Raw genomic sequence first — 26964 nt, 5'->3', positions numbered from 1 at the left:
AGAAACTTCTTCAGAGACAACAAAAACAAGAATTTCCCTCCGGGCCGCTGAAAATACGGCAGGACTAGCACCTTATTGTACCCACGCTAACCAAGTTTCCCGAAATATGGACCCCGTTCAACTGCCTGAATGCCTTCCTGACGACTTTCTGTGCCGGAAAGGCAATTTCGTTATTGATGGTCATTTTCTCCTGTATCTCCTGAAGAAACCTTCCCTCCCGCCCCTTCTTCCACTACAAGACATTAAAAACAACAAAAAACAGAAACACTGACGGAACAAAACTCAGCAGCCCTGAGCGGTGTGCGTACCTGCAGGGAGAGGGGCTCCCCCCAGGGAGCGGTCTGGGGGCGCCCGCCCCCCACCCCAGGGAGGGCTGGGCCTCCATCTGGCTCGGTTCCACATTACGGAACCTTAACTTTCTACAGCTGGGCCTGCCTCTCTTCCTTCCTCTTTCACCTGCCAGCTGCCGGGCTGCTGACGAGCAGCCCCGGTAATCGGGCCGCCCCCTCCCGGCGCCCGGGCCCGCAGGAGTCACCCCAGCAACCGGGCAGCGCCGCTCGCGTCCGAACGCGTGGTGGCCGCGCCGGAGCGTCCCTACTCCACCTGCGCGGCGGGGCGGGCTCCTCGCCGCCGCACCTCGGCTGGGAAGAGCCAGCCGGGGAGATCCCACCCCCGGACCGCGGGCTCCGCGCCGGCCGCACGCACTCCGCAGGTGACGGGGCTCTGACAGTCCCCAGGAGGGAGCCCCCACGTTCCCGGCGCCGGCGGCAGCCGCCTCGCCCTTCGAAGCGCTTTCTCGTCTCTTCCCCGAAGTCGGAGAAGCAACAGCCTCCGGGGCTCACCTTCGCGCGGGAGAGGTGCGCGGAGTCGGGACGAGAAGGCGCCGCCGCACAGAAAGGAGGCATTGGAGGGGCGTGCAGGGAGACCCTCAAACCCCGCGCCGGGTCGGGGAACCCCGTGGCCGCTACACGCCAGCCCAGGAATCCCCCTCCTCCCTCAGACCCCGCACCCCCCATCTAATCCCGGGAGGGCGGGGGCAGCCCCCGGTGCACCGCTCCACCTCCCACCCGGCCGAGGGGCGCCGCACAGACGGAGAAGGGCAGCCTGCACCCCAGCCAAGACGCTTTGTGCGGAGCTGTCACCCGAAACCCGCCGCCGCCCCCGCGCCCGCCCCCGGAGCCGCGTGCCCCGCACCTGGGAGCGCGGGCGAGACGCTGCGCGCCGCCCGGGGCTGCCGGCGCCCCTCCGGAGCCGCGCGCCGCGCGCACAGGACAGCAGGATCCGCGCCGCGAGCCGCAGCCCCCGCTCGGCCGCCGCCGCCGCCGCCGCCGCTTCCGCCCCTGTCACGGCGTGACCCGGGGTGGGAGGAGCCGGCGGGACCAGGGAGGAGTAGGGTCCCCGCCTTCGCCTCTGCCGCGGCGCTCGCCCCGCCCTGGCCATTTCCGCCGCTGCGCAAGCCGGGGCGCCTGGGGCGGGGGGCGGGGTCTGTGCGGGGGGAGGGGGCGGGCCCGGGGGCGGGGCGGGGGCGGGGCGCGCGGGCCCTACCCTGGGGGCCCGCGGCGGCGCCGGAACCAGCTGCAGGCCGCTGGCCGCGCGCGAGGTAGGCTTCCCGGGGCGGAGAGAGGGTGCGGGAGAGTTGGCACGACTTCCTAGGGGCGAGCCTGGGATCGGATTCCGGACTGGGGTGTCCTGACGAGCGTGGGCAGCCCGGCAATCCGCGCCCTGAAATGGGGTTCAGGAAGCAGAATGGGACCTGGGAATAACAAGGTCGAGCAATGAATGACCTTTCTGAATTCATGATTTAAAGTGCCCCCCAAGCATCGTTGTGTATTAGTGGTTTTTAAGATAAGAGAAGGACTTGCTAAATAGTGAGTGATGCTCTGGGGGCGGGGGGAGAGTGGGGGTGGGGGAGTGGGAACCGGGGTGCTGTGAAGGTTCGGTCTTGCTCCAAGGTTGTTCGGCACGTGTATGCATATCTAAAAATTCACTGAGCCGTATCAAAATCTGCGCACTTTAGAGAAGTTATTATTCAATTTGACAACATTTAAAAATAAATCTAAAGCAGAAACGTGGTTTTTTTTTGAAAAAGTGAGAGAGGAAACCAGACTTGAGAGTCCATCGAAAGAGGACTTAGGGGGCCAAACTAGCACATCTGCTCCTTCCGTGTATGGGTAGGAACAGCTGTAAACTTCGTCTTTCCTGATTCTTATAACTTGCACCTTTAGCTTTTTATAGAAAGAAACTTGATCTTTCTCTCAAAAAGCACGCGGGCAAGTACACATTGAGATGCTATTAGAACACCTAAGAAATGGTTAAGTTATGTACATGATGTTAACTTACATTTCTAGTTTGTGTGAAAGGGATAGAATTGTCTAATTTCAGATTGCCCTGGCTCTGTGTTGAAATTATGCTTCCCTTTTAAGTAGAGAACTGGTTTATGAAGCCTTGAGCTCAGGTTCCAGAGTCTCTGGCTGACGTTGTAGATGGGAAAACTGTAACTCTTATCGCTTTTCCCTCCTCAATATAATCAGATACTTTCCTCTGACCTCTCAAATAACTGAGAGTCACCTCCTGACATCAACAGGGCCTTGCAAAAGCATTTTTTTTTTAAAGATTTTATTTATTTATTTGACAGACAGAGATCACAAGTAGGCAGAGAGGCAGGCAGAGAGAGAGAGGGGTGGAAGCAGGCTCCCTGCTGAGCAGAGAGCCTGATGCGGGGCTCGATCCCAGGACCCTGGGATCATGACCTGAGCTGAAGGCAGAGGCTTTTACCCACTGAGCCACCCAGGCGCCCCTGCAAAAGCATTTATTGACAAATATTTTCAGAAAAGAGAATTTATGTTCCCAAAGCCGGGGGGGGGGGGCTTCACCTTAACTCCTAAGCCCCCTGGAACCAAATTTTGCAGTAAAGGGAACTTTGCCTGAAATGCCTGCTTGTAGGTGATGTTTGCGATTCTCTGATAAATCATTAAATTAGATCTGCCAATAATAGCATGCTAGTATAATCTAAACCAAATTAGTTTCACTGATTCAAAGGGAATGTTAGAATTAATCAAGTTATATTGTCCTTAGTATTACAGAGTTCCCATTGAAAGGACAGACATTTTCCTCATACCTTCAGATAGATTTGCAGTTATGTTTAGGTGTCCTTTTTTTTCCCTCTGTTCCTTTGTGTGCATTTTCCCATGCAAAAAAGAAACTATGAGAAAATTATTTGAAAATGCAAACTTATGGAATAGAGATAGGACATCAAATCCACATATCTATTTTCACACCCTCTTGAAACCCCACTAGAACAACAACAACGTTTTTTCTTTTTCTTTTTTTTAAGATTTTATTTATTTATTTGACAGACAAAGATCACAAGTAGGCAGATAGGCAGTCAGAGAGAGGAGGAAGCAGGCTCCCCGCAGAGCAGAGAGCCCTATGCAGGGCTCGATCCCAGGAGCCTGGGATCATGAGCTGAGCCGAAGGCAGAGGCTTTAACCCACTGAGCCACCCAGGTGCCCCAACAACAATGTTTTTTAAAGGCATAAACCACTAGGGTAGAGAGAACAGATGAGGAGATAAATGCAATAAAATTTTGAAATCTAGAAAGCAGATGGACAAGTGGAAAAGGATTTTGCAGACTGAAGAAAGCTAAATTCTAAACTAGCAATGGGAACAGCCAATAAACATCCCTATTTGCATTATAGAATCCCCAAATGCTCAGGAATTAGAAGAGTTTCCTCCAGGACGTAGAAGGGTATGACTGAAACTAGAAACATTGCTTGAAATTCTGCTTCAGAAAAGGCTAAATCCCCAGATCTTTTCCCCAGCTTCCACAACAAGGTAACTGCCTGTCTCTTGTGGCGCCAGCAGAGTCTGGGGGAAGGCTTTATCCCCTGCAGAAGGTAAGGACTCTGGACAGGAGAGAGACAAATATATAGCTGGGGATTCGAGTACCATACTGAAAATGGAGACTGGTTGAAAACAGGTAAACTGAACGTTGGGACCCTCTGTCACTTCTATCCTTTCCTCATGTGGCCCCTAAGACTTGATCCTTACAATAGGGGTTGGGAGAGCCATCTATGGAAAGTCTGACCAGTCAATAATAATAATAATAATAACAACAACAACAACATCTGGGTTTCCACATGAAATCCACTCCTATCCTTACAATGAAGTTTACAGTCAGTGAGCCCACCCACATACTTAAACATCTAATCAGCTTTTCAGTACTACTCTTAAACAGGAACAGATAATAATAATTTTTAGGCATTTGAGGAAAGTCAGTAGTCGGAAAGACAGAAGACAAATTAACAGGAAAAGTGACTTGTAAGCAGCAGAATATGTAGAAAAGAGAAAATATATCCATTCTATATATGAAATAAGAAATTAATATAAAAAGAATGTCAGAAACAAAAAAATATGTTCTTGGGGCGCCTGGGTGGCTCAGTGGGTTAAAGCCTCTGCCTTCAGCTCAGCTCATGATCCCAGGGTCCTGGGATCAAGCCCTGCATAGGGCTCTCTGCTCTGCAGGGAGCCTGCTTCCTCTTCTCTCTCTCTCTCTGCCTGCCTCTCTGCCTACTTGTGATCTCAGTCTGTCAAATAAATAAATAAACTCTTTAAAAAATATATATGCTCTTGAAAATCAAAGACTTAATGGCGGGAAAGAAAAGGCAAATAAAAAGAAATTTTATTTAAAAATTAATAGAAAGGTAGTAAAATAAAAATTAAGGTGGTCTCAGAAAATAGAGCAACAAGATGAAGAGCTGGAAAATAGAAAAAAAAATATGAGAAATTTGTAATACTAGGTCATGAGGTTCTACTGGCAGAATAAAAGGGATCCTAGAAAGAAATAGAAACACAAGAGGGACATAAATCATCTAAATAATTCAGATTTTTTCCAGCATTGAGGGATATGACCTTCCAGATTCAAAGAACTCAGGAAAATGGTTGAAAACAGAAAGCAAAAAAGAAAGCATAGAATTATGAAATTGGAAAAGCTAGGGGCAAATAAAAGCCTTGCGAGAGAGGAAAGCATATTGGCCTCATGGACTACATCAGAATGTCTTTGAACTTAAGCAACATCTCTGGAAGCTAGAAGACAATGGAATGACTTTTTCGAAATTGTGAGAAAAAAATGATTTCTAACCGAGAATTCTATACCCATCAAAACCACCCATCAAAACGACTGATTGAGAACAGTATGAAGATATGCAAAGTCACAAAAACCTTTTTTCCTATGCCTCTTTTCCAGAAAGCTGTTGGAGGTCGTGTTTTCCCAGTGTAAGGACAGTTTAAAAAAAAAAAAAAAAAAGGAAAACATAGGATAAAAGAATCAGGAGGTTCATCAAAAGATAAAGAAATCTTCAGGGTGTTGATTGAGAGAGAGAATGCTAGCTATGCAATGAGTGTGGAAAGCACCCAGGTCTGGGAAGTCTCCTTCAAGAGGGTGATTTGGTAGAATATCTGATATCAAAGAAATTGAGAGTATTTTTTAAAAGATTTTATTTATTTATTTGACAGAGAGAGAGAGGTCACAAGTAGGCAGAGATAGAGAGGGAAGCAGGCTTCCTGCTGAGCAGAGAGCCTGATGTGGGGCTTGATCCCAGGACCCTGAGATCATGACCTGAGCTGAAGGCAGAGGCTTAACCCACCGAGCCACCCAGGTGCCCCGAGATTGAGAGTATTGATAGGGTTATTGGGGTAACTGGTAGAGCTTGGAGTTGAATTGGTAATGAGTACATAGGAATTTTATGAAGGAAAAAGCAAGGCAGTTATTGACTACAGAATAAAAAAATTGTACGCAAAAGGAAAAGTAACCATAGAATATTATGTGCTTTCACTGTGAATAGTATTTACCTGGTCATAGTCATGGTTACCCCAAATATTTAATCAAAAATAGGCTGTAGTCGGAGGAGCACGCAATTCTTGATCTTGGGGTTGGGAGTTTGAGCCCCAGGTTGGTTGGACAGCTTACTTAAATAAGTAAATAAATAAACTTTGAAAATAAATAGGCTGTGTCTATGTTGAAAGGCTGGGGAAAAGGAGAAGGTGGCATGTGTGTTGGGAAGTTGAAGGAGAGCAAAATGGGTATCATTTCTCCATGTTATCTAGAAATGAAAAATCAAGAAGATAGAAAATAAGCATGCTGTTCTGAGATACAGAGTTAGATTTCTAGACTCAGCTGAGTTCAAGATGGTTGCCTTTCTCATTCGAATGCGGGCTGCTATTTTCACAACTCTGGATCTCTTTCAGTCATATGCATTACAATGGCTAAAAAATAAGTCAGCTCGAAATGAAATGTTAAAAACTGAAGAGTGAGATGCTAGAGAAAATCCTAAACTTACAAAAATTATAAAGTGTAGTCTGCCTCTTTCTTTCTTTTTTCTTTCTTTTTTTTGTCCTCTCCTTTTAAAAAACTTAAGCCCTTAGGACTCTAACATTAAGATATAATTCTATTTATTTAAAGATCCTTCCTAATATGTAATAGGAGGTGTACCTCTACCATCAGACTCACTGAAAAGTAATTTTTCAGATGGCTTTTCTTTGGATGTGGAAATAATTTTAAAAGCCAGGCTGCTAAGGACAATAGGTTTGTATTTCATTCATCAGTAGACTTGCCATGCCCTTGAATGACAGTGATCCGAATATTCTCCGTACAGGTGTTGGAGCTCTCTGCTTGGAAGGCAAAGGCATCTCGGGAACCATGGAGGGTACAAGAACGTTCCTTGATGTTAAAGAGTACCCTGACCCAGAGGTACAGAGAGATCGAGTATTCACTCTGGAAGAATGGCAAGAAAAGTGGGTGAGCCGCAAAATTGGATTCCATCAGGAGCAAGGGCATCAGTAAGAAATGTTCAGTTTATGATAGAGTAACGTTCTATTAGAAACCGACTTTGGGGGGCCCCCTGGGTGGCTCAGTGGGTTAAAGCCTCTGCCCAGGCTCCTGGGATCGAGCCCCGCATCGGGCTCTCTGCTCAGCGGGGAGCCTGCTTCCTCCTCTCTCTCTCTCTGCCTACTTGTGATCTCTGTCTGTCAAATAAATAAATAAAATCTTCAAAAAAAAAAAAAAAAGAAACTGACTTTGGAAATAGAAATAGTAATTTAGGGACACATTATTGGACGGCTTTTACGAAGCATGTGTTTAGTTTTTCACGTTTTGGCGTCTCTGCCGTGTCACAGGTTGATGGGCAATCGTCTCTCTTCCCGGGGTGTATAAATAAGAGTGTGACTTGCATTTGCAGGTGTCTCAGATTTATGAAATGCATCTTTCTTTTAGGGCCCTGTAGCATCTGGGTATTGGTCATGCATATTTATATATACAGCGGAAGCCCGCATTTATGTATATATCTCTTTATACTGAAGAGTGGTGTTCTTTTTTTGTTCTTTTTCTTTTTCTTTTTTTTTTTTTTACAGAGAGAGGGAGTGAGCACGAGTGGGTAGGGCCAGAGGGAGAGGGAGAAGCAGGCTCCCCGCTGAGCAGGGGACCTGATGCAGGGCTCCATCCCAGGACCCTGGGACCATGACCTGAGCCAAATGCATACACTTCACCGACTGAGCCACCCAGGCGCCCCATGAAAAGTGGTGGTGTCCTGACTTTGCTTGCTGACAGTATGTGTTCGGATGCAAAGTGTTATCTGTATGGTGGCAGAGGAGAAGCTGAGAGAGGTTATTACAAGAGCTAGGATGCTGAACAATGGATCAGTAGTATGAGGCTTTGGAACAGTAGCGTTATATCTGGGCCAGCGCTAGGTAAAGCGGTCAGGCTTGTTCAAGGCAACCGCCATGACTTTCCAGGGGATGACATCATCATCGTCATCGTCATCACACCTGCACACTGAGTGGTAGCTGGGCATCTCCCCAGAGCCATCCAATGGGTTATCTTTGTCATGTGGGTGACCTTAGAAGAGCCACATCTCTACGGAGGGAAGTAACTACAGAGTTAAACTTCTCAGAGCTTCACGGTCTGAGACCCTGGCACCTGTTTACAGACCTTCCCATAAAACACGTGTTGAAAAATCCGCTGAGTCCAGATGCTCCCCATCTCTCTTTCTCTCTGTCTCTCTCACACATACACTTTCAGAAAATTAAAGAATTTCTAAAACATCAAGAAAAAATAACTTCAGGTTACTAATCAGGAAAGCCCCGGGGTCAACTCGATTCACTACTCACTAGCTACGGGACTAAGTGAGTCGTTTAACCTCCCTCTTCCTTCATATATAAACTGGAAAGAAGAATAAGGTTTTCTACTCTGTAAAGTTGTGGGGAATATTCAGGGAGATGATGTATGATGAGTACTTGGTATCATCCGAGTATAGTCCTTTCCTCCATGCACTGGGCTAACGAAAACAAAAAATAGATTTTTTTTCCTCCCCAGGCTATTAAAGAAGCATTTGGATACTTTCCTTAAGGGCGGGAACGGACTGAGAGTATTTTTTCCTCTTTGTGGAAAAGCGGTTGAGATGAAATGGTAAGAGCAAATAAGCATTCATACACTTTCTTTTCTTGATGGCAAATGTGTTGGGTGAATATTTAATAGGATGTAGGTTTAAAAATCCCATTCTCAGGAAATGCACAGGGATTCTTTATGTTCAATAGACTATCACTGATGGGTTCATAGAGATAATATTCTCAAACAGTAAGATACAACACAAACCACTGGTGTGGTCTTGTCTTTCTGTATTGGGTTTCTAAGGAAAAAATATATATATAGTTTGGAACCAATGGTGGGGTTTCAGGGGGTACAGAGGACCAGCTTTCTCTCTTATATCTGCAACATCTTTGTATACGGTTTCATTTTTGTAGGTCGTTTAGGAACTTGGCTGAGTTAATTTTAGATATTTTTAATGGGGGTGGGCAGAAAAATTCAAAATGAATTATAACTCTTTGGCAAGACAATGTGTAGACCATGGTTCAATGTAGCTCTTCCTTCCCACTACGAGTGCATAGGCAATTATTTTCAAGAATCATTTTATAAAACCAGTGATGAGGAAAGTAATTCTTGTGAGTAATTCTCTGTGAAGAGAATTCGCTTTAGTAAGTCACCATTACTACAGATTACCCTAAAGTCACAAACCTGGCAATCATTTTCTATCCGGAACTTAGCTGCGGTGAAAATGCATGGACACTATTTTTTTTTTTAAAGATTTTATTTATTTATTTAAGAGAGAGTGTGAGAAGGAGGAGGGCCAGAGGGAGAAGCAGGCTCCCCGCTGAGCAGAGAGCCCGATGCGGGGCTCGATCCCAGGACCCTGAGATCATGACCTGAGCCGAAGGCAGATGCTTAGCCGGCTGAGCCACCCAGGTGCCCTGCACAGATGCTATTATACACACCAAGATGTACCACTAATTTATAAGCTTGAATGTTGAGAATTTTGTCCATTAGGCAGGAAAGAACATTTCAAAGTATTTATAAAAGAGGTTAGTATATGAAAAATCTAGTAACTTAGAAATGCTCTGTTTGCTATATAAATGTAGGTGGCTGCCCCAGAGAAACCCTAATGCGTTCGGAGCTGGTTTTCCAGGGCAGATGTGGCCTTCTTACAGGCAGCCCACCCACGTGCTCCACTCGTAGCTGAGCATTTGGGACACGGCCGTGGTGGCCTCAGATTCTGGTGCAGCCATGAAATTAATATTTAAACTATATCACTAGACTTATGCTTCCCCGACTCACTGGACTAGAAGAGTTCTTTGAAAACTACTTGCAGGAAAAACATTAACTCTATAAACAGATTGTCTTACTGTCCTGTCATGAAGTGTTAACAATTGAGGGCTAGCAGAGGTTTAGAGACAAGATTAGGAAATGGAATGATAAAACAGACAATCAAATGTGCTTGTCAAAATGTGTCCACATGTGTCGAAATGTGCTTGGGGTCTAAAGTCATTTGTAACAAAAACACCAGAACTAAGCCATTACAATGGTGGGTAAGATTTTGTATCAGAGGGTTTTTCCATTTATGTATCTAATTTGTGTCTTATGGTCTGTCAACGGATCAGCTGTAATCTCATAGTTATCTATGAGATGAGGCCCAACAGCATTAAAATAAAATGTTTAACATCTTTCCTTAGGTTTTTTATTTTTTTAAGTTTTTTGTTTTTTGTTTTTTGTTTTTTTTTTAGTTTTTTTTAGGGTTTTTATTTTTTTGTTCCTTAGGACAATGTAGTCCAACATAATTCAGCCTATGTCAGTCTCTAATAGGCTCTGCTTTTATCTTCAAATGTAAATAAAAATCCTCACAGCCTGGGCGCCTGTGTGGCTCAGGCAGTTAAGTGTCTGCCTTCAGCTGAGGTCATGATCCCAGGGTCCTGGGATTGAGCCCCACATAGGGCTCTCCCCTGAGCAGGGAGTCTGCTTTTCCCACTCCCTCTACTGCTCCCCTGCTTGTGCTCTCTCTCTCTCACTCACTTTCTTTCTCTCACATAAATAAATAAAATCTAAAAAAAAAAAAAAAAATCCTCACAGTCAGTCTGGGTAACTTCGTATGGAGAATTAAAAAATACTAAATTGTCCTCAAGTGGAGGCACTTGGCTAGCTGAGTTGGAAAAGCATGCAGCCCTCGATCTCACAGTCATGAGTTCGAGCCCCACATTGGGCATAGAGCCTACTTAATAAAATAAAAAACGCAATTATTTAATAAATAAGTAAATAATAAAATAAGACATTAAAAGATATTCCCTGTATGTTAACTTACAAATTTAGGCAAGTTATTAATGTGTCTATTTTAGAACTATAAACAGTTTATGCTCTGACCTTGTTGAAAGTGATAGTCTGGGGTGCCTGGGTGGCTCAGTGGGTTAAAGCCTCTGCCTTCAGCTCAGGTCATGATCTCAGGGTCCTGGGATCGAGCCCCACGTCGGGCTCTCTGCTCAGCAGGGAGCCTGCTTCCTCCTCTCTCTCTCTCTCTCTCTCCCTGCCTGCCTCTCTGCCTACTTGTGATCTCTGTCAAATAAATAAATAAAATCTTAAAAAAAAAAAGTGATAGTCTTGTGTGGGCAAGAGGTACAATCAGTTCCCCTCTACCTCTTGTTTTGAAAATGCTAACTTCAGTCGACTGCATTGATAAGTTAGGGAACAACTTGAGCATGATGTGAATTTCACATTCGCTTATGTGTCATTTTGTGTGCAAGAAGCTTGAGGTAAGAGCAGAAAACCACACACAGATGAATGCAGACTAGTGTGAAGGGACAGGATGCTCCCCGGCACCTAGGCTGATCTGTGCGCTGTGAACCCCTCCCAGCCACCGAACTTCCCAGTAATATCCCCCCTACCCCCTAAAGTGCACAGTAACTAACAAGCGGCAGCCCTGCCAACACTCTGGGGTATTTATATATTTTGTAACCATTTTATATATTTTGTAACCATCTAACATGGTTAAAATACCCTACCACCATTTCTGCTAGGTTTCTGGAGCTCTCTCTATTTTTTTAAGATTTTATTTTAAAAGTAATCTCCACACCCAACATGGGGCTTGAACTCACAACCCAGAGATCAAGAGTCACACGCTCTACCAACCGAGCCAGCCAGGCACCCCCTGTCTTTCCTCTTTTTAATGTGGCACTGGCAGGGTTTTTTTTTTTTTTTCCCTTATGCATTATTTATTCAGTTTATTTCTAAAGTGTAACTGTATATTTTTGAGAAAATCCTGATTCACAGAGACAAGTGATGGCAAATGTGTAACAGCTTTTTAAAAAAATTTTAAATTAGGGGCGCCTGGGTGACTCAGAGGGTTAAGCCTCTGCCTTCAGCCCAGGTCATGATCTCAGGGTCCTGAGATCGAGCCCTGCATCTGGCTTTCTGCTCAGCAGGGAGCCTGCTCCCTGCCCTCTCTCTGCCTGCCTCTCTGCCTAGGTGTGATCTCTCTGTCAAATAAATAAATAAAATATTTTTAAAAATTTAAATTAAAGCATAATTGACATATAACGTTGTATTTCAGGTATATAAGATAATGATTTAGTATTTGTAAATCTGTACTTACAGAATTTTTTTTCTTGTGATGCGGACTTTAAGATCTACTCCCTTAGCAACTTTCAGATATTATTAACTGTAGTCACCAAGCAGGGCATTACATCCCCATGGGGCTTATTTATTTCATAACTGGGAATTTTGACCCCCTTCGCTTGTTTTGACTACCCCCAACGCCCACCTCCGGCAACCACCAGTCTGTTCTCTGGATCCATGAGCTTGGTTGGGTTTTTTCTTTTGTTAGATTCCACACACAAGTGAGACCATACAGTATCTGGCTTTCTCTGTTTAACTTACTTCATTGAGCGTAATGCCCTCTAGGTCCATTCCTGTTGTCACACGTGGCAAGATTTCATTCTTTTTCATGGCTGAGTAATATTCCTCTGTGACAGAGTTTTTCAATGTTGTGCTCCACCCTCCCTTTTCCCCATAAACCTTTGGATTTTTATGGCTTGATTTTGCATAACAGTGATTTTTAGGGATGCCTATGTTGCATATAGCAGAACTGCCTGTGTTTATTTAATTTGACAAAAATCAGTGCTGTGTCGCTAACACTGTTTCCTCTGGAGTCCCCAGTCCCACAACTGTGGATTCTGTAATTATAAAGCTTACCAGGAAAACACAAGTTATTTGCAAATGGCAGTTAGATAAATTTCTGGATAGTGTTTATTGTCGGTAAACAAAAATTGTAAGATTGTAAAAATGGATGCTAATGTCCTAGAGCCCTATTCTCTAGCATGGCGGCTACTAGCTACATGTAGCTATTTCAGTTTAAACTAAGTCACACTGCAGGTACCTGGGTGGCTCAGTTCATTAAGCCTCTGACTCTGAATTTCAGCTTAGGTCATGATCTCGGGGTCGTGAGATGGAGCCCCACTAAGCCCAGAGCCTGCTTGAGATTCTCCTTCTCCCTCAGCCCTTTCTCCCCCACCCCCCGCACTTGGCATGCGTGCGCACTCTCAAATAAAGTCTTTAAAAAATAATAATAAAACAATAAACTAGGGGCGCCTGGGTGGCTCAGTTGGTTAAGCCTTTGCCTTTGGCTCAGGTCATGATCTCAGGGTCCTGGGATTGAGCCCCATATCGGGCTCCCTGCTCGGCGAGGAGCCTGCTTACCCCCCTCTCTGTCTGCCTTTCTGCCTACTTGTGATCTCTCTCTGTCAAATAAATAAATAAAATCTTAAAAAAAAAAAAAAAAGAAAACCAATAAACCAAATCACACTAGCCACATTTCCAGTGCTACTAGCCAGTGTGGTTAGTGGCTGCTGTATTGGATGGTACAGGTGCAGACACCTCCATCAGCACAGAGAGTTTTGAAGGGCAGGGCTGATTTAGAGAAACTGAAAAGCATTTCTAATCCACAGGATACAGGGAGCCTGGGTGGCTCAGTCGGTTGGGCGCCTGCCTTCGGCTCAGGTCAATGATCTCAGGGTCCTGGGATCACACCCCATGTCAGGCTCCCTGCTCAAACAGGAGCCTGCTTCCCCTTCTCCCTTTGCCTCTCCCCCAGTTTGTGCTCTCTCTCAAAATAAATAAAAATCTTTTTAAAAAATCCCATAGGATGCTTTTAAATTAGAAACTCTTCTAATCAAACCCATTTGTAAGTAGATCAACATTTTAAGGTATTAGTTTTCCAAATTTTTAATTTTTCCTGAAGTCATATAAATCAGTTTCTCAGAATTCCATGTACTAGTAAGTTTCAGAATAAATAGATCCACTTCTCTACAAGTTCTACGAAACCCAATGACCCCAAATTCATACAAATCCCTTAAAGTTAAGGGAAATGAATGTTTATAGGGATATACCCTTTTATTTAGTACTGTATTTAGAATAAAAATGTAAGTGTAAATATATGATTTCATGCAGGTTTGCAGACCTAGGACACAGTGTCGTAGGTGTGGAAATCAGTGAACTTGGGATACGGGAATTTTTTACAGAGCAGAATCTTTCTTACTCAGAAGAACCCATCACGGAAATTCCTGGAGCCAAAGTTTTCAAGGTTTGTCTTTTTTTGGTAAATACTGATTTCCATATCCCCATAAGAAAGGTTTTTCTTAGCATGGGTTATTATACAAGTGTCACGTGACTCCACTTTCCCACACGGATTCACCCGGACATTACAGAGTTTAAGGAGCTAGGGCTGAAAAAGATAGGTGATCGCCAGACACGCACAAATGTATACAACAGCTGATATCAAAGTCTGTCTATATCCATGGTTTTGGTTTGCATTTGTTTGATTTTTTAAATTTATAAACAGGCATTTCTGAGAATGTCTTGTGCCACACCCTGCGTAGGACACTGAAGAGATAAAAACAGAGTCCATGCCCTAAAGAATCTCTTCACTTAGGAGAGAAGAAAAACACAGAGGAAAGCTGTTTGTCATACACAGAGCTAAGCGTAAAGACACAGGGCAAAATGGGAGCAACAAGGAGCCGGGCATGGTCTCAAATGCCCTGGGAGGCTGGTCCTTCATTCTGAGTGGTAAAGATTTTAAGGAGGAGCATGACTTGGCTGGATTTTTCTTTTGAGACGAACCTTCCTTGCAGCCTCAAGGAAGAGAGACCAGATGGGAAGCTGTGAGCGGAGGTCCGGGAAACAGCTCTCGGAGGCTTGCCCTCGGAGGGCCATAGGGCATATAGAGGGACAGGCAGATCAAAGCAATGTTTAGGATGTCAAATGGGCAGGATTTAGGATTAACTGACTGGGGATGGAGAGCTGAGTTTGCATCTCCAGCCCAGATGACTGGAATGGACCGCGGAGAATAAAAGAGAAAAAAGCTGAGGGGGGAGAGAAAATGAGTTTTGTTTTCAGGATGATGAGTTTGGGGCCCCTGGCTGGCTCAGTGGATAGAGCACGAAACTCTAAATCTCCAGATTGTGAGTTCAAGCCCCATGCTAGGCACAGAAATCACTTAAAAAGAAAATGGATGAGTTGAAGAGAACTATGGAATGGCGAAGGTGTAGGTGGCAAATGGCTTTCTGTCTGGGGGGCAGTGGGTGGCGTTTGGGCTGGAAGTGATCGATCTGGGAGTTGTTTTCATCCTGTGATCACAACAAGCCGGAGGAATGCTTTGCCTGCTTGGGGTAAGAATGTGGGAATTAAAGACCACTCAAATGAGAACAAGCAAGGCCATTTTTTTGGTTTTGTTTTTGTTTTTTTTGGAGGGGCCAGCTTCTGAAAAAGCTCAGAGGCAGGCAGGGGGTGGGAGAGCTTCGTGCTGGAAAACACAGGGAGGCCACAGGGAGGCCATTTGGAGGCTGTGGACACCAGGGAGGCAGATGTGAGCTAAAGAGAGGGGGCATCCTGTGGGATTGGTTTGGGGACTGTATTTGGCTTTCTCAGGTTAACCCTGAGTTGGAAGAGGGAAAGGTGATGAAATTTAGGGAGGCTGGCAGTCATGGACACGTCATCGAGCAGAGACTGTGGCTTGGCTTCCCAGGCTGGCTGTTGCAGCCGGTCCAAGCTCTCTAGTCTGACAGGGTCTGGCCATCATCCATTGGTACATTCAGTCTATTGCAAGGTACTCTGTTTTCTAAATATTGAAACTAATTGTAGGTCAGTAGGAGGCTTAATAGTACTTTATTGTACAGCTTCCTCCCACCCTGTTCTCAAATCATCCCAGGAGTTAACTCAGTCCAAAGACACCAGTCCTGGAGCAGTGGTTCTCAGCCTCGGGGGCACGTGTGCAAAGGCCTCCTGTGGCTCTTAAAAAACTCCTGGTCCCAGGGCTCACCCCAGGCCCATTGAATCAGAATCAGTAGGGGTGGGGCTCAGCATCAGTGCTGTTTAAAGCTCCCCAGAGTTGAGACTCACTGGCTGTGCTCTCTGCCACCTCGCCTGCCCCCCTGGGTGGACCCCCACAGTGCTTCCAGACTGGCCTTCAGAGACCCTTCTACTTGTAAACCACTGTTGGTGCTTCAGTTCAGAATACGATCCAACACGCGCATGTCCTGACCTCTACTTCCTTGCCCTTCACCCAACCCCCAGCCCCCAGGCTTCTCACATCCCCTGGACCCAGCAGAATCCATGTCCCTTTATGCCCCTGGACTGCACCCCCAGCCCCTCTCCCCCTGCCCCGTAATGTTAGCAGACGCTCCCCAGGCAGCTCCTCGCTCCATCTTCTGAGACCCCACGTTCTGGGACATGCAACCAGAACAGCCCAGGCCATCCGGTCCTTAATGCATCTCCCGCCCACACCTCTCTGCTCTACTAGGCTGTCCTCACTGTGGACAGAGCCCGTGTCAGATCCGCACCCCCTTCCTAGAACCCAGGGTGGTTCTGTCCACCAGGGGCTCAGGCAATAAATGCCCACTAGCTGATGAATGAAAGAGAGAAAAGCCAGGAGTCCACACAACTGTACTTTGCACAAATGCCTTTCAAAGTATCTGACCTTCCTTTATCAGCCTGCCTGGTCGTTGATTAACTCGTTTGTTGACCTTTAACAGTGTCAAAATACCAGGACTCTGCTAAAGTCAATATCGCTAAAATGGAGCAAGTCCCCCAAATAATTGCTAATTCATCTTCAGGGTTAATCTCTCTATGATTTTTCTCTTTGAGTGGATCCCAGAGAACCCCAGATAGGCCAAAAAAAACCAAACAAACAAAAAAACTCCCAAAAAGCCCAACTAACCAAACAAACGCAATGAAAGTAAAAAACACAGTGCTGTTTATAAAAATTATTTATAGTAAGGTCTTATTTTATTTCCCATTAAAAAAATTCCTTGCTACAATTACATTCTTCATGTTTCACTCCATATTCTCTCCCCACCACCTTTGCTGTGCCTTTCCCCTCTTATCTTTCCTCAACCATCCAGGTAGCTCCTAACTAAACAGCTTTTTTTTTTTCTTGACTTTCATTACAGAGCTCTAAAGGGAACATTTCGTTGTACTGTTGCAACCTTTTTGATCTTCCCAGGTAGGACTGAATCCTACGTCTGTACATTGAATGCCCGGAGTGCTCACCAGGCAGTGCTGGGGGAGGGGGGGCTTTTGCTGACCCGTGCCCAGTTGGGGTAGCATGGATGGGAGTCTCCGGCCTGCACTTCTTCGGACCACAGCCTACCATGTCTGCACACCTGATAGCTTCGTCCTTGGATAGCTTCCAAAATATGGAGAACATTGTTATGACTCGAGGCTGGGCGGGGGAAGGAAGGAAGAGCAAGACAGTGTCTTCGTTTCACACCTGATCGGTTACAGAAAGGACTGTCAAAGTGTAGAAGGTGGTCTTACCTCCTGAAAGGCCCTGATGCTTCCTTGGGGGGCTGGGAGCAGGTTGTCACAGATTGCCCTGTAGCTCTCCTCTGCGCTCCCAAGTCAGAGCAGAAGGGGGAGGCTACTGCCACCAGCTCCTAAAGCTGGAAGGAGCTCCTCACACCCACATCCACGCATCCCCGCAGAAGTGGGAAAAGCAGCCAGAGATCCGGATCCCTTGACAGCTGGTGCAATACCAACATGCGCCACTAGGGACGCTGTGTTGCTTGTTGGAGACTCAATTTTTTTCTTACGTAAGATGTATTTCTCTTTCTTTTTCTTCCTGCTAGAGCCAATATTGGCAAATTTGACCGGATCTGGGATAGAGGAGCATTAGTTGCTGTGAACCCAGGCGATCGTGAGCGGTTAGTAATTTGGTTTCTTTAATTACGCTGGCTTTCCCTTTTGGGCCTTTTTCATTTAACATGCTGTACTTTTCGTGAGCTCCAGAAAATCAGTTAAGACTTCCACTAGTTTGAAACAGCTTCTTGTATCTGGAATTAGAAGACCTAAATTAAGTACCATCTTTGTGTAAAAAGGATAGGATTTGGCCATGGCCGTGGGGAGCTGGTACCGGCTTGCGGCTCTGTCACTTCCAAGCTGTGTTGCCTTGATCCAAGTACTCAAGTTCTCTGTTGACTCCTCTGCAAGATGGCGGAGTGTCTGCTAATAGGGCCCCCACTTCCCCTACCCCCCCCACTAACCTCACCTGGCACCTGTCTGGGGCACTTGCCATGTGACAGGCATTGCTTGAAACTCTGTCAACACCTTCAATCCACCAAACAACCCTGTGGGGCATATGCCCCATTATTCCCATTTTACAAATGGGGAAGGATGGAGCGTGGAGCCTAGCATGGGGCTTGAGTTATGGTCAAAGAGATCAGGTTGCTTGACCGAAGTCAGGCAGCTGGCACACAACCGAATCCAGACCCAGACCTGGGGAGTTTGGTCGAAGCCCACAGTCACCATCCCCACCTTATTCTCCCTGCAGGAGTTGTGGGGATTAAAGGGAACGACGGATGTGGAAAGTGCCTGGCTATTCTCCATAGCTGTCTGAGTATTAGCTGCCATTATGTCAGAGCTTTGGTTACTGATGATTTTGACCATTCTTACTGTACTTACTCTTATGAAAAAATAAAATTAAAATATGAGAAAGCATACGGAGTAAAACATGGCCGCTCCTAGGTACTTTCCAATCCAAGTATCACTCATGTACTTACTTGGAGAGAGCATATAATTGTTGAATTATATCGTGGGATGGAGGCCAACTCTTAACACCTGTCCAAAGGCTTGCATCCACATCAGTGAAATAAAATTTTTATTTCTTAAAAATCAATTATTTCATGAGTCAAAGCTGATTGCCAAACCTCATCTTCTTTAAAAAGACCATGCCACATTTTCTTTTTTTTCCTTAAAGATTTTAAGTAATCTCCACCCCAATGTGGGGCTCGAACTCACAGCCCCAAGATCAAGGGTCTCCTGCTCTACTGATGAAGCCAGCCAGCCATGTGCCCCTCATGCCATATTTTCTTTGCTTTGCTTTTTTTTTTTCTTTTTTTTCTTTTTTTAAGTAGGCTCCACACCCAGCCTGGAGCCCAACGCAGGGCTTGAACTCAACAACCTTGATATCAGGACCTGAGCTGAGCTCAAGAGTCGGACACTTAACTGACTGAGCTACCCATGAGCCGCACACATTTTCTTAATATATATTTTCCTTTAATGATAATTCACACTCCTGTGTTCCTTTTTCTCTCTGTCGCTACTCCTCCTTTTTCTCCTCCTTCTGGAAGCTTCCCCTTCCTCACACGCATAGAGGCCGTCATTCCCTAAGGGACCATCCTCAGCGTTTGCTTGTGTCTGCCTGCCCCTTACCCTTGCTTCTTTCCTGAGCCCTTCAATTCTGTTACTTTCATTCAGTCATTCAACAAACATGTACTAAGTTCCTGCCATGTTCTAAATACACACTGTGCCCCATGTTAGGGAAATGATGGAACAAATCGTGCTGGTACCTGCCTTTCTCCTTGTTCTATTTCCAGCTCTGGTCTTCACCTGGACATCCACATCACATTTCAACATCTGCTTTGCATTTCTTGTGTGACGTCCATGTGCTTTGGCAACTCACGGTATCCCATGCAGCCGCTTTGTTTCCATAAAACACCATGTATGTCTACTGAACCCACATCTGCTGGATGTCTACCCTTGTCGGTGTTTCCCTCTCCCTGATGATGTTTATCCTTGTCTTTGATTAGTCCTTGCAGGGGCTTGGATATGTGGGCTCAAATCCACAGGGAGGGGAGCAAACTGGAAGTCACAGAGCTCACTTGAAGGGCAGACCAGGCACACTGTCTAATTCCCCCCCTCAGCTGGCACCGTCTACGTCTAGCACATAGTAGGAGCTAAACAAACACTTGTCAAATAAACGAACGAAAGCTGACTGGACTCAGAGCAAAGGAAATCCACTGTTTCCTATAGCCATGACCACCTCCTCTGTCCTAGACATAAAGGCCATCTAAGTGGTACCACAACGAGTCGTGAGACCCATCTAGAAGTCTTGTTTAAGGCGTTCAGTTCTAGCTTAGCCACAGTCTCTGTGTCCTCCCTGGTTCCTCCTCTCTCTTTTCTCGAAGCCCAGCCCTGTGTGTGTGTGTGTGTGTGTGTGTGTGTGTGTGAGCACAGCCTCAAGCACACCTGAGAACATGTTGGCCTTCATTACCAGAATAACAGCTTCTGTCAAGCCAGCAGAAAAATGCATTTCTTTATCTTCATCCTGGTACGTCACATGTTCGAACTTTATCTCATTCCTGTCATTAATACCTGCTTTGATGGCACGCAGGCAAGTCCTGAGCTGTTTGCTGCTGGGCCCCTCAGCTGTCTGGCTTGACTTAAATCACTGGGCAAACCTCTCTCATTTTTCTGAATTTTTTGGAAAATGGTTGAGAAAGGCGGCATTCCAGAGGGAAGGAAGTGTGTCAGTCCCAGGACACCTGGCCAAACCAGTCTGACTGATCACCTTTATGGGGACGGCACTTCCTCCTCCTTTTTTTTTTTTAAAGATTTATTTTTTCATTTTGAGAGAGACAGAATGTGAGCGGGTGGGGGGCATAGGGAGAGAGAGAGAATCTCAAGCAGAACTGAGGGGGGAAACCAACACGGGGCTCAGTCTCCCGACCCTGAGATCATGACCTAAGTGAAACCTAAAGTCATTTGCTTAACAGACTGAGCCACCCCAGTGCCCCACTTCCTTCTTCTTAAGACCAACAATCAGAAAGTTAAGGTTTTTCTTTTAAAGATTTTATTTATTTACTGAGAGAGAGAGAGAGAGCCCACTCGTGAGCATGGGGGAGGGGCAGAGGCAGAGGGAGAGGCAGGCTCCCCGCTAAGCAGGGAGCCCGAAGTGGGACCCTGAGATTGTGACCGATTGTGACCGACCTCAGACGCTTAACTGACTGAGCCACCCAGACACCCCAGGGTTTTTTGTTCAAAAGTTTACTTTGGTCCAGCACTTTCTCTTGGAAGGATATGTGACCCCCTTGAGCCAACCCTAACTGGGGGAGTCAGCTAAAGAGAATAACAAAAACTAACCTGGGTGCTTACCTCACACCAGGCAACGTTCTAAGCACCTCATGTGTGTAAACTCATCGAATAGGCACCACAACCTGTGAGTCGGTTCCTAGTCTCATCCCCATTTTACAGATGAGGAAACTGAGGCCCGCAGAGGTTAAGAATGTGTCAAGCTCATGTAGCCGCTAAGTGGAAAGGCTGGGCTTCAAGCCCTGGCATCTGGCGAAGCCCACACTCCTAGCCCCCATGTAAGCCCCTCCATCCCCAATTTCTCACAGAGCCCGGGGCAGGGGTCACACTTCATCCAAGCCCAGCAGAAATCCGAGTGCCTGGAGCCAAGGCGCCTCTCTCAGAGCTGGGCAGGCTGTCCGTCTCTGTCTGCCTGTCCCTCACGGCACCTCTACCTCCTTGTGCCCGTCTCCTCCGTCCTCCTGCCTGGCCATTCGGCTTCCCCACCTCCTCCACCTCTGCTCCCACATGTCTGACTTCTTACAACCCCCAGGGCCAACCAGCACACCCCAAGAGAGCTCCAGCTCCAGCTCCACCTCCAGCACAGTGACGACAGCTAACCAGCACCGCCTTCCTGGGGCTCTCAGTTCCATTTCCCAGCACAGTCATCAGACTGGCCCAACTCCACATTCTATACTGGGCCCAGGTCCTGCTCCTGATCACTGTGCTGATGGGCCCCGTCCCAGGCAGTGCCCCCGTTCTGAACCCATCAGACCTGGCCAGGATGTGGCATCACCTGCACCCAGGACACCTACACAAAGGACTGGGCCAATAACACCCAGGGTTTACGTGGTATTTGCTGGGCTTTGATTTCATACCCCCTTGAATTTTTTGTCTTTTTTTTTTTTTTTATCTATTTATGGGGCGGGGGACAGAAGGAAAGAGAGAGAATCCCAAGCAGACTCCCCACTAAGCCTGGGGCCAGACAGGGGCTCGAGCTCAGGACCCTGAGATCATGACCTGAGCTGAAAACAAGAATCGGAAACTTAACCCAGTGAGCCACCAGGCGGCCCTGTTTATTAGTCTTGTCCCTCTTCAACACGATAGAGGAAAGGGGTTGTGTTTTGTACTTCTCACACATGCCCCTGGATATTGTTATCAATAACCAATAACCAGCCCCCCAGGATACTGTTAAGCTGCAGCATCCCAGGCCCTACAGCAGACCTCCCGAATCGGGCTCTGAGGCTAGAACTCAGGCATCTTGGTTCCAGCAACGCTGGGGTGACTGGTCCCCAGCCTGATCCGGGACACCCTGCCCCAGAGCTTTAGTGCTGTGTGTGTGCGTCCAGAGACCCTCATCAGGCTGGAAGGAGCCTCTGCTCAGCTGTATGTGACATCTTCCAGTCTGATGGGCTCTGGAAGCCCACCCCCGTTTGAGTCCTGTCTTTACTCTTGCCCAGCAAAGGCAGGTGATGGAATTTGCTGACTCTTTCTGACATTTAGGATGCGAATTGACTTCAAGGGGTTGTTACGAGAATGAAACTCAGTAATGTAGAGGGCCGTGACCTGGTTTCCCTCCCTGCCTCTCTCCCCCTGCAGGCCTTGCCTTTGTGGAGAAATGTAACCCTTACCCTGTTGTGTTCCTTTCAGCTATGTGGATGTCATCCTGTCCCTAACGCGGAAAGGGTTTCACTACCTCTTGGCCACTCTTTCTTATGATCCCACTAAACACGCAGGTAAAGTTTCTTTTGTTTTTCTTTTTTCTAAGATGTTGCCTCATTTCCTGATTTAATTCTATGACACGGATAGCACTACTGGCTCCCAATTTAGATCACAGGAAGAATATGGCTTTTTTACCCAGGAAGAAAAGTCTGGTTTGGGTAAATGGAAACTATAAACCTTTTGTCCCTCTTCCCACCTGATACAAGTTTTTCTTGTCTTCCATTTCGTTCACGGTTCCCAGCTCAGACTACAGAAGACAGGGAGAAATGGATGGCCCTAATATAAAAGCGAGGTCTCATGAAGTTTGGAGTAGGAAGAAGAGAGACTGTTTGCCCTGCTTGAATATAGCCTGTATGTTTTATCCCCGCTGTGGGGGACGTGTTAGGTGCACGCCTGCAAACACACACACAGACACACCGCCTCTAGGACAACGGGTGAGACATGGATGTGCGGTGATAGGAGATGTGCAGAAAAATCCCTGCACTATTATGGCTTTTTACTGCTGAAATTTTACAATTTATTGCATTCTTTAATAATGATCGTTGTTTTGAACTTATCAAAGTGAGGTTTTCTTCTGGATTCCTTTTGATGGGTTTCAACGTTGTAGGTTTAACCTTTGCCATGACTGATCTTTTATTTCCAGGAAGAAGTGAAAACGAAATACATAGACTTTTATTGTAAAAATCACCTTTTTGATTTTTTCACAGAGTTTTAAAATTTTTTTTAAAGTGCGGCTTTTTATAAATAATTACATAGGCTCGTGTTGTTTTTTTTCTGTTTGAGTAAATCAGATCTTAAAAGCTCATTAAAAGATGAGCTCTAGTGTCCATAATTAAGTCTGGAACAATCAGATGGAAATGGAAATTAATGGAGACAGACCTCAGCCCTGCTAATCTGATTTAAATTCCATTCCTGAACAGGAAGCTTAAGGCAGGGCTTGTGGGCAGAAAACACAACAGGCTCTGTCTAGGGCTGGAATTCAGAATAGCTCTTGAAAGGAGCAGAAGCTAAATTTTCTTTAAAGTACATGGCCTGCAGCAAACTGGGAGGGATGTGTAGAGAGTGATTGAGTGTAGGAGTCACTGGAAATCAGTACTCCAGAAGATGAAGGAAATGCCAAGGAATTTGTTAATGAACTTCATTCTGATTTTAAAATTCCCAAGTCCCTAAAACTAGACAGCAGCATGCAAAACAATGAAACTGGACCACTTTCTATACATAAAAATAAATTCAAAATGGATAAACGATCTATATGCAAGACCTGAAACCATAAAAATCCTAAAAGAGAACACAAACAGTAACTTCTTTGACATTGACCGTAGCAACTTCTTACTAGGTGCCTGTCTTAAGGGAAACAAAAGCAAAAATGAACTATTGGGACATCAGTAAGATAAAAAGCTTCTGCACAGCAAAGGGAAAAATCAACAAAACTAAAGGGCAACCTTTGGAATGGGAGAAGATACTTGCAAATGACACAGCTGATAAAGGGTTAGTATCCAAAATCTATAAAGAACTTATAAAACTGAACACCCCCCAAATTAAATAATCCTGTTAAGGAAAAGGCAGAAGACATGAATAGACATTTTTCCAAAGAAGACATGGAGACGGCCAACAGACACAGGAAAAGATGCTCCACATCACTCAGCATCAGGGGATACAAATCAAAACCACGATGAAATATCACTTCACATGCCTGTCAGAATGGCCAAAATTAACAACACATCAAACGACAGGTGTTGGCGAAGATGCAGAGAAAGGGGAGCCCTCGTGCACCGTTGGAGGGAACGCAGACTCATGTAGCCACGCTGGAAAACAGTATGGAGGTGCCCCAAAATGTTAAAAATAAAACTGCCCTACAACCCAGCAACTGTACTATTCAGTATTTACCCAAAGGATACAAAAATACTGATTCAAAGGGATACATGCACCCCAATATTTATTGCAGCATTATTTACAACAGCCAAACTATGGAAAGAACCCAAATCCCAAATGTTCATCGAGTGATAAATGGATAAAGAAGATGTGGTATGTAGATATATGGTGGAATATTACTCAGCCATGAAAAAGCGAAATCTTGCCATGTGCAACAGTGTTCATGGAGCTAGAGATACAATGCTAAGCAAAATACGTTAAAGAAAGATAAATACCATATGATCTCACTCATGTGGAATTTAAGAAACAAAACAGATGAACATATGGGGCAAAAAAAAAAAAAGAGAGGGAGAGAGAAAGAAAAGGAAACAGACTTTTAGGTGTGAGAACAAACTGAGGGTTACCAGAGTGGGGGTGGGGGAGGCGTTGCAGGGGGTTGAGTGATGAGTATTAAGGAAGGCACTTGCGATGAGCACTGGGTGTTATAGGGAAATGATGAATCACTAAGTTCTACACCTGAATATTACTCTGTATATTTACTAACTGAAATTTAAATAAAAACTTGAGAAAGGAGGGCACCCGAGTGGCCCAGATGGTTAAACTTCTGCCTTTGGCTCGGGTTGTGATCTCAGGGTCCTGGGATCAAGTCCTGCATTGGGCTCCCTGCTCAGCGGGGAGCCTGCTTCTCCCCCCTCTCCCTATGCCTGCCTCTCTGCCTACTGGTGATCTCTCTCTCTGTTAGATAAATAAATAAAGTCTTTAAAAAAATAAAAAAAAACTTGAGAAAGGAAAAAAATAAATAAAAGATCCCAAGTTCCATGTCTGGCCTGGCCGTGTCACCGAAGCTGGAGACGGGCACCCAATGCTGGCATCCCCCCAGGTAAGCCGGTATGACACATGCAAAGGAAGTAGCAGAGGAATCGGTCACATCCTTACCAACCCAAGAATTCAGCTGAGTATGGAATAATTCTACCTAAGTCCCGGAAATCAGCTGAGCAGTGGGCCCTGAGAATTTCTCTCTAGAATTAGATCTGCAAAAATTCCTCTTCACCTGCTTTCTCTTTTACCTAGGCCCACCATTTTATGTTCCAGATGCTGAAGTCAAAAAATTATTTGGTAAGTTATTTCTATTTAAAATAAAGTCAACAATTAGCCGTTTGAGCTGTTACCACCGATTCGTCTCTGGAAGTCTATAAAATCTGGAAGCCAGAAACCCTTTTACTGAAGAATATTTTATCCGAGAAAAGGGACCGATCTCTGTCATATGCCTTTTTAGCTAAGTGGTTGTGCTTGTGTGAGAGGCATTTGAATTCTTCCAGACAGAACGTGTGTTTCATTTGGGTCTTAGGAGTTCTAAGTGGTAATAGCAATCCAGAGGTCCGTTTGCCCTTAGTGTTTCCCCATTTTCATTAAAAACAAAAATGGGGTGCGTGGGTGGCTCAGTCGCCTAAGTGCCTGCTTTTGGCTCAGGTCCTGATCCCAGGGTCCCGCCTGCTCAGCGGGGAGCCTGTTTCTCCCTCCTCCCTCTGCTCCTCCCCAACTCATGCATGTTCTCTCTCTCTCTCTTGCTCACTCTGTCAAATAAATAAAACCTTAAAAAATAACTTCTTAAGAAAAAAAAAAAAGAGGGGGCGTGGCTGGCTCAGTTGGAAGAGTATCTGACCCTTGATCTCAGGGTCATGAGTTAGAGCCTTACATTGGGTGTAGAGATTCTCTTAAATAAAACTTTTAAAAAAGAAAAGAAAAGAAAAATCTTCAGTAACACTACTTTTATAAAATGATTTGATGAGTTTTTAGAAGAACCCCGATTGCATTGTTCTTTTTTTTTTTTTTTTTAGATCATTTATTTATTTATTTGACAGAGAGAGAAAGAGACACAGCAATAGAGGGAACATAAGCAGGGGGAGTGGGAGAGGGAGAAGCAGCTCCCACTGAGCAGGGATCCCGATGCAGGGCTTGATCCCAGGACTCTGGGATCATGACCTGAGCCAAAGGCAGACGCTTAACCGACTGAGCCACCCAGGTGCCCCACATTTTTTTTTTTTTTAAGATTTTACATATTTATTTGAGAGAAAGTGAGCGTAAGCAGGGAGAGGAACAGAGGAAGAGGAACAAGTAGACTCCAAGCTGGGTGTGGAGCCCGACAGGGGGCTTGATCCCAGGACCCTGTGATCTTGACCTGAGCCAGGATCAAGAATGAGATACTCAACCAAATGAGCCACCCAAGTGCCCCTCCATTTCCTTCTTCATTAACAATTTCGCTTGTTTCCCTTTCTTCTTGTTGCAGGTTCATTATGCAACATCCATTGCCTTGAGAAGGTTGATGTTTTCAAAGAACAACATAAAAGTTGGGGAATTGACTGCCTTGTTGAAAAGTTGTATCTATGTACGGAAAAGTAAATGAGACAAGTAAAAAGTGATATCAACATGTTTTTGGGCAACTGACGGTTATGCTAAGGCGAGAAACTATACTGGATTGCTCTTGAAAAAAACTGTTTATAAATCACATTACAGATCTTTGCTCATAAATGTGTATAACTTTATAGAAAAGAATACAACTAAATTGTTAAAGTAGCTACCTTTAGAAAGGAAAGTGTAATTGGAGGGGTCAAAGATTATACCTGTTTTACTTGGAGATTGCAAGAAATTTTTTACAA

General features: G+C 45.4%; 2 protein-coding genes across 4 annotated transcripts in view; one reads left to right on the top strand and one right to left on the bottom strand.

Annotated features, from left to right (window-relative positions):
* The window catches only part of KDM1B (lysine demethylase 1B), a 61348-nt gene extending 60035 nt beyond the window's left edge, over positions 1–1313 (bottom strand). Inside the window, exon 1 of one of the 2 annotated variants that reach the window (XM_032861621.1) lies at positions 1195–1313. The gene's annotated coding sequence lies outside the window, so the exon portion shown is untranslated. The remainder of the gene's footprint in view (positions 1–1194) is intronic. The other variant, XM_032861620.1, reaches the window with a different exon arrangement.
* Positions 1314–1563: 250 nt separating this feature from the next.
* TPMT (thiopurine S-methyltransferase) lies at positions 1564–26964 on the top strand. 2 transcript variants are annotated; one of them, XM_032861624.1, is made up of 9 exons: positions 1564–1600; positions 6654–6837; positions 8369–8461; positions 13820–13952; positions 16816–16868; positions 17494–17568; positions 22364–22449; positions 25379–25423; positions 26595–26964. In XM_032861624.1, exons 2-9 carry the CDS (start codon positions 6698–6700, stop codon positions 26705–26707), a joined length of 738 nt encoding a protein of 245 aa, XP_032717515.1. In that variant the 5' UTR covers positions 1564–1600; positions 6654–6697; the 3' UTR covers positions 26708–26964. The 2 variants fall into 2 exon arrangements, with proteins under 2 accessions (XP_032717515.1, XP_032717514.1); XM_032861623.1 differs by lacking the exon at positions 1564–1600 and adding an exon at positions 2110–2171.

Source organism: Lontra canadensis, unplaced genomic scaffold (genome assembly GCF_010015895.1).
Source record: "Lontra canadensis isolate GAN:19392208 unplaced genomic scaffold, GSC_riverotter_1.0 scaffold21, whole genome shotgun sequence".
Classification (NCBI taxonomy): domain Eukaryota; kingdom Metazoa; phylum Chordata; class Mammalia; order Carnivora; family Mustelidae; genus Lontra; species Lontra canadensis.
This window is presented reverse-complemented; position numbering and strand designations above follow the sequence as displayed.